The sequence below is a fragment of the Ochotona curzoniae genome, unplaced genomic scaffold, assembly GCF_017591425.1.
Source record: "Ochotona curzoniae isolate NIBS_2020 unplaced genomic scaffold, NIBS_Ocur_1.0 scaffold_3208, whole genome shotgun sequence".
NCBI classification, from domain to species: domain Eukaryota; kingdom Metazoa; phylum Chordata; class Mammalia; order Lagomorpha; family Ochotonidae; genus Ochotona; species Ochotona curzoniae.
In genome coordinates this window covers 10,519,589-10,526,401 of record NW_024467106.1, presented here as the reverse complement: position 1 = coordinate 10,526,401, position 6,813 = coordinate 10,519,589, and the positions used below count along the sequence as shown (strand labels likewise).

Sequence of the window (6,813 nt, the reverse complement as noted above, 5' to 3'; positions counted from 1 at the left end):
TTTCTTGGTTAGTCTTCAGGTTTATTACTAATGTCAGTAAGATCATTGAAAAGCAAGTCTAGAAATGTAAATGACAGGCTTTAAACTTTGGAATTCAAAGTGAAGAAGCTAGTTTTTGATGAGCAAGTTGCAAAAGATTTAAAAGGGAGTCTCGGTTTTGAAAAAAGTTTCAAAACTGGTTAGAGACACTAAACATCTGGAAGCTATTCTGATCTTGTACACTTTCTGGGCACAGTAGATACAGTTGATAGCCTAACCATATTCACTTTAGTGAACCAGTACACTCATCCTACAGATGCTGTGAATATCAACTGCTCAAGTTTCCTAAACTGCCCTTTTCCAGGTTATTCAGCTCAGTCACGGAAGACATTTTGCCAGAAGATGCCTTAGAAGTCACACCTTCTCCCTGGGATTGGTCCATGAGTAATATGTGACTAATTCTGGGGGTACAACAGGCTCGCTCCCTTTCCTCAAAGTGGGACAACTTTGTGGGCTATAATCAAGCTAATGCTAGACCTCAGTAGAAACCACGTATTTGCTTAGTTTTGTCCTGCCCTATTGTATTTGCCTCACCTCTCATGAGTTTTTCTTAAGAGCCAGTCTCCCTACAAAGCGCATGGATGAGAATGTCTGTTTTGGGTTTTACTTTCAGTGAACTACCCTGAATTTAAGGGGACTGTGTGTGGACTGTCTCACTTCTGGACGTGGTTCTGAGGCTCTTGTTTGAATTGGGGCCTCTGAGGCCTCTATTGATTTAGAGCAGATTTGAAATCTCAAGGCAAGCTCCCAAACACTGAGGTGCTCTCAGGAATCTGGGATTAGAGATGGGCTTCCCTCACTTCTCAGCCTTCTGGCTAAGATCAGATGAAAAGGGCTCCCATAACCAGGGCTAAAAGAAGCTGTGAAGACATCAGCTGTCTTAGGCTTCCTCCAGTCTGCACTCAACTGAATACATGGACCAAACTTAACTATATGGGTCTCCAGGTAGAGTAGCTATGCATGGTAGTTAGGAGGATGGATTTTATAATCACCTCTTCACCCATCAGTTTTCTTCTCTACATTATAATTTCCATGAAAACAGACACTGGTCTAACATCCTAGAACTTGTTATAGTCCCTAAATGACACTTAAACCCTCAATAAACTGTTGCCGAATGAATGAATAATCAAGCTGGCCAAGGGAGTTGGTGTTGAGATGGCAGATCGTACATGGCCTTGACTGCTATGCTGAGGAGTTTGGGCTTCATATTGCATATAATGGGAAATTAGGGAGGGAACTTTAACCTTACCATTCCGATCTTAAGAATGCTGTTATCACTTCAGACATATTTGTGTTCTTTGTTCTCTCAAAAGGATAGCTAGATCTTGCTGTGCAAATTATTCAGGGAAAATTATAAGCAGATTTGGATGAAAGCCTATGTCAAACATTCACCCACAACAGCAAATTTTTAAAATAATCTATCAGTTTCTAAGATGTTCCTGAATTTCAGCGACATCACTTCCCAAGAGGATGTTCCTTGACTACTTATACAATTCCACCAGTCTGGGTGAAGGAAACGAACATATATTTTTCAAAAGAACAGGTTCAAATGACTAACAGACATATGAAAAAAAAGCTCAAGTTCCCTAGCTATCAGGGAAATGCAAATAAAAACCACCCTGAAGTTCCACTTATCTGCAGGGAGACTAGTCTATGGTCAGAACTCTACTAACAACACCTACTGGTGTGAATATGGGGAGAAAGGTACCCTCCTTCAGTGAGCATAGGCTAGTACAACCATTATGGAAGTCAGTATGGAGAGCACTAAGACAACTGAAAATTGATCTACTGTATGACCCAGCTATCCCACTTCTGGGAAGATATCCAAAGGAAATGAAAGCTGCATGAGAAAATGATCTGTAATCCTATATTTATAGCAGCTCAATCTGTAACAGCAAAGACATGAAAACAACCCAGGTGCACATTGAGAGAGGAACAGATAAAGAAACTGTGGTATATCCATTCCATGGAATACTACTCAGCCATTCAAAAGAATGAAATTCTACGATTTGCAACCAAATGGTCAAAACTAGAGAGCTTTATGCTCGGTGAAATAAGTCAATCCCAAAGGACAAATATAATATATCCTCTCTGATATAGGGTAATCTTCATGCAAATTACACGATCAGCAGGTATACAGGTATATACCTGTATATATATATATTCATCTAGAGGAACTGTATGATGGAGACTAACATACCAAGCATTGAAGATACATAATAATATGCATCTCTCACATAAAAGATGGACTCCCAATGAAACTATTAGACATACCTTGAGAATAGGATGTTGGACTTTCTACTATCATCTATGCCTATAATGTCAAGATATACTTAAATATCAGAATGATGGCCTTGTGACTGTTTTTGAAGGACTATACTATTGCAGTAATATAGGGGAAGTCAGCGAGGGAGAGAGGGAACGAGAAGGGTGGAAAGGGAAAACCCTGAGCCTATGCAACTCTATCATAAAATACAATTTTGAAAGCAGGTAGGATATTATTTATTATTTTTAAAAGATTTATTTTTAAAGATTTTCTTTATTCGAAAGACAGTATTCCAGAGAGAGGAGGAGAAACTGAGTGTGTGTGTGTGTGTGAGAGAGAGAGAGAGAGAGAGAGAGAAAGAGAGAGAGAGAGAGAGAGGGAGAGAGAACTTCCATCCACTGGGTCATTCCCCAAATGGCTGCAATAGCTTGGACTGGGCCAAGCTGATGCCAGGAGCAAGGAGCTTTATTCAAGTCTCCCACAAGAGTGCAGGAGCTAAAACGCTTGGGCCATTTTCCACTGCCTTCCCAGACCTATTAGCCAGGAATGGGAGCTAGACAAAACATGAATCAGCAAGGACTGAAACTGCTGCCCATACGGGATGCTGCCTGGCAAGCAGCACCTTAACCTGGTATATCTCAACACTAGTGCCTATTTATTTATTTGAAAGGCATGGTTACACAGAGAGGGTAAGTTACAAAGAGAGGGAATCCTCCACTTGCTGATTGACTCCCCCCTCAATGGCCACAATGGCCAGGGCTGGGCTAGGCTGAAGCCAGGAGGCTAGAACTCCATCCTGGTCTCCCATGTTGGTGACAGGGGCCACATACTTGGACCATCTCTCCAGTTTTCCTGGGCATATGATCAAGGAGCTGGATAGGAACTGGAACAGTGGGGACTCTAACCAGTGCTCATATTTGGCATCAGAAGCATCGGTTTAACTCTCTGTGCCACAACACCAGTTTCATGGTAAGCTGATATTTCAACTACAGTTTGAGTTCTAAACCAAATCAAGCAGGATACTGTACCGACAAAGCCAGGAAAACCACTCTATCAACAATGCATCAGAAGAGCTTATTTAGTAAAAAACCATTTATCAATCAGGTGGTTCAGTTGACAAACCTGACTCAATCTAGCTTAGAGCATTTTCAGACAAACAGTGACAGAAAATGTTCTGTCTGATGAGAACTGTGAGAACTTGTAAACTGTGCCTTCATTTTTGCCCAATCATCTCAGTAAGTAAAATCATCTGAATGGAGAGACAAACAACCGCCCCTCAATTTCAAGGATATGTTTAACACTGTGCTAGCTCTTCTCACACGGATTTCACAATTGGGGCCAGAAAAGGACAAGCTGTGTTTCTTGTTTACATTGTTGCTGAGGGGGGACAAACACAGTGACAAAGATTCGAAGCTTCCCCACCTTAGCACCCTAAAAAAAAAAAGGCAAGCCCAACAAGCCAACAAGCTTCTGATCAAATTTCAAGCTACTCTTACTATGTACCTTAAGTCACACACATTTACATTCTCAAATACCAAAACCTTTGGAGTTGCTGCTCCCAATATCTGACAGTCAGGAGGGAAAAGAGAAGCAGTGCAGGCGTGATGATCTCAATGGTCTTCCTGCACAGCACTGCTGACATTCTGGGATGTATGACTGAGGTGAGCTGCCTGTGAACTGTAGACTGCTTAGAAGCATGTCTGCTCAGTAGCCATTACAGGTCAGCAGAACCTTTTCTGAGTTATGACAACAAATGCCCCTGACATTGGTAAATGCTCCCTGCTGCAGGGAGCAAGGCAAAAATAATCGCCAGCTGAAAAAAATTATTGAATTGCTCTGTGGCTGGGTGAGCTTTTTTTTTTTTTTTAAAGAGAATGAGGAGAGTTCTTACCTGTGTTTTTATAAAATTCAGCAGGCTGTTGACTTGTGCTATTTTTTTAAGTGACCATTGGAAACTGTAATTCCCTTGGTTTCCTTCACAAGGAGCCATCATCACTTCAAGCACCATTTCTCTACCGATGACTTCCAAATGTGCTCTCCAATGGCAACCTCTCCCCCGTTGATGGACAGAACACCAGGGGTCTGTGGCTCATACTTTTTTTTTCCATCTGCATTTGCTGGAGAGGCAATATCATGGAACCAAATTAACTTGAACACCATTTCCACAAACCTGCATTTTATTCCCTAGATATCTCCTAAACTCCAGAATTGTATGCTTAACTGCCTTACTCAAAAATCCCCCACCTGCATATTTAATTAGCATCTTAACTATATCTAAATCTGAAATTCCAAAAAGCTATCCTCTTCCAACAGAGTAAAAGAATTGCTATCTCTAATGGTCTCTAATATGAAAGTTAGGAACTAAAGCAACCAGAGAAATAAACAAGAAACTTGGAAGAAATGGAGGCTATACAAAGAAGAGGTTCTCTCTGCCAAACAACCTCCTTCATTAACACACTCCAAAAGTAAGAAATTGTAGCCTTAAAGAATAGGATACAAAAAGTGAACATCTAGAGAACAAAGTGAGTTCTTAGATATTAATAACATGGCAACATAAACAGAAACATGTGGAAGAAATAACTAAGAATGTTTTCCAGAGCATACGCACACAGCTGTCAGACTGAAAGTATCTGCTCTGTGACACTGGTCCTGTTATGTTTGGGTATTAAGCCAAAAGCTCAGGCTTCAAAAACAAAAATAAAGGGGACAACATCAAACCAAAAAGCTTTTGCACAGCAAGTGATTGGGGAAAAAATATTTTTAAACCACATATCCAATAAGGATATAACAATCAGAATTCTTTTACGAAAAAAAAAAAACCTCATATGTCTCAGAACAAATCATCTGAATTTTAAAATGGGCAAAGGATCTCATTCATTGGTTTTGGACTGGTGGTATGAAGTATGTCAGGTTTAGTTAAACAGCAAATGCAAAAGTACATGGTGCCCCCTGATGGAAGTCACCTGAATTTCCTACTGAGGTAAAAACCATCTCTTGCTGTAATGAAAAGTGACTAATGCAATTTACAACAACATCCTTCCTCCAGCTTTAGCTGTTCTACTCAATTTTGTGCAAACTATACTGAATCAATGTCTTGATATTACTTTACACTGAATTAGCATTATCAAGCTTTGTCCCCCTCCCTCTTTCTGGGGTTTGCAAAGTTGTTCATTGCCAAGCAAACTCTTTCCTATCCACATACTCTCTAACTAATCTCTTCTCTTTTTCAAACCTAAATTGAGACATAACTTCTAGGAAAACATTGCCTAGTAATGAAAAAGCTAAAATTGAGAAATTACTATGGGCTAGGTACCATTCTAAATTCTTTCAAATACATTTTTATTATGACCAAAATGCATTATCCCACTTTGTAGATGAGGAAACTGAAGGCTTTCTAGAACGGTGTTATGTGGGTGGGCACTTGGCCCAGAGGTTTTGTGGGAAACCCACATCCATATGGGAATTCTTGGGTTCCAGTCTGGGCTCTGCTTCCCATCCTGCTTCCTGCTACAATGCATCTGGAAGGCAGCAGGTGGTGGCTCCAGTGCTGAGTCCCTACTGCCTACAGCCTACCTGGGCAACCCAGATGGAGTTCCAGCTTGCACCTGGCCCTGTGTGGCCTACTGAGGGCATTTGAGAATCATGGTGTGCAACCCCAGTCCAGGCCGAATGGAATTCCGAAGCACGTGTACTGGCTGCACCTTTGGCTGTTCATCCTCATGTATGTGGTGTTGTTTATCTTCGTGTATCTTTTGCCCTGATTTGCTGACACCATAATTGAAAAGTTGGTTTGTGAAGTGGACTCTGAAAATGATTACACACTTCTTGGATAAAGAAGATCAGATTATGCTATAGCCATATTTCACGTCTCTGAAGGACTTTTTCATTTTACACATGTATTCCATCATTTAGAAAATTACATTTAATGGGTAATAATTGCACTTATTCGTAGCTAAGTTCTTAAATTCTTTGATTGATGTTTACCAACTTTTCAATATCTGATGGCTTTACATGGACTGAATATAAAATTATTCCTACCAAAAGGTTTAGTGTGTTCTTCAGGTAAAATATAGCAATGCCTTTCCTGTTTTAAGGGTTAAGTAGGGCGTAATGTGATACAGATCACATAATGAATAATAAGGTGAGGTATATACAAGTTCAAAGTAAATTACAGAAGGGCAGAGATTTTGAGAGAAGGAATGAAGTGTATTTGTCTTGGCCCTAAATGCTTTTTAGATTAAGTTGGACTGTTATGAAATGTCATGGTTGGCAAGTTGAGTCTTTAAAAGGCAGTAGATAACAAATACTAGAAATCTAGCCTGCAGGCCCCTTTACCTGAATGCCTTCCTTTAATTCCTTTTATATCCTTTAGCTCCCTGAAATAGGTTTGTGGGTTTCAAATCTGTTTTTTTATTGCTGTTGCATTCAACTGTGTTTGTGACCAAAATATAGATTTGTTTTGGTGATGTTTGTAACTTCCTTAAATACTCCAGGAGATCAAAGTATCT

General features: G+C 40.1%; 1 protein-coding gene across 1 annotated transcript; it reads left to right on the top strand.

The window, feature by feature from the left end:
- The first annotated feature begins 3,909 nt into the window (after nt 1-3,909).
- On the top strand, nt 3,910-6,155 carry LOC121144547 (uncharacterized protein C4orf3 homolog). Its single transcript, XM_040962815.1, has 2 exons — nt 3,910-3,966; nt 5,965-6,155. Exons 1-2 carry the CDS (start codon nt 3,910-3,912, stop codon nt 6,064-6,066), a joined length of 159 nt encoding a protein of 52 aa, XP_040818749.1. The 3' UTR covers nt 6,067-6,155.
- Nucleotides 6,156-6,813: the final 658 nt, after the last annotated feature.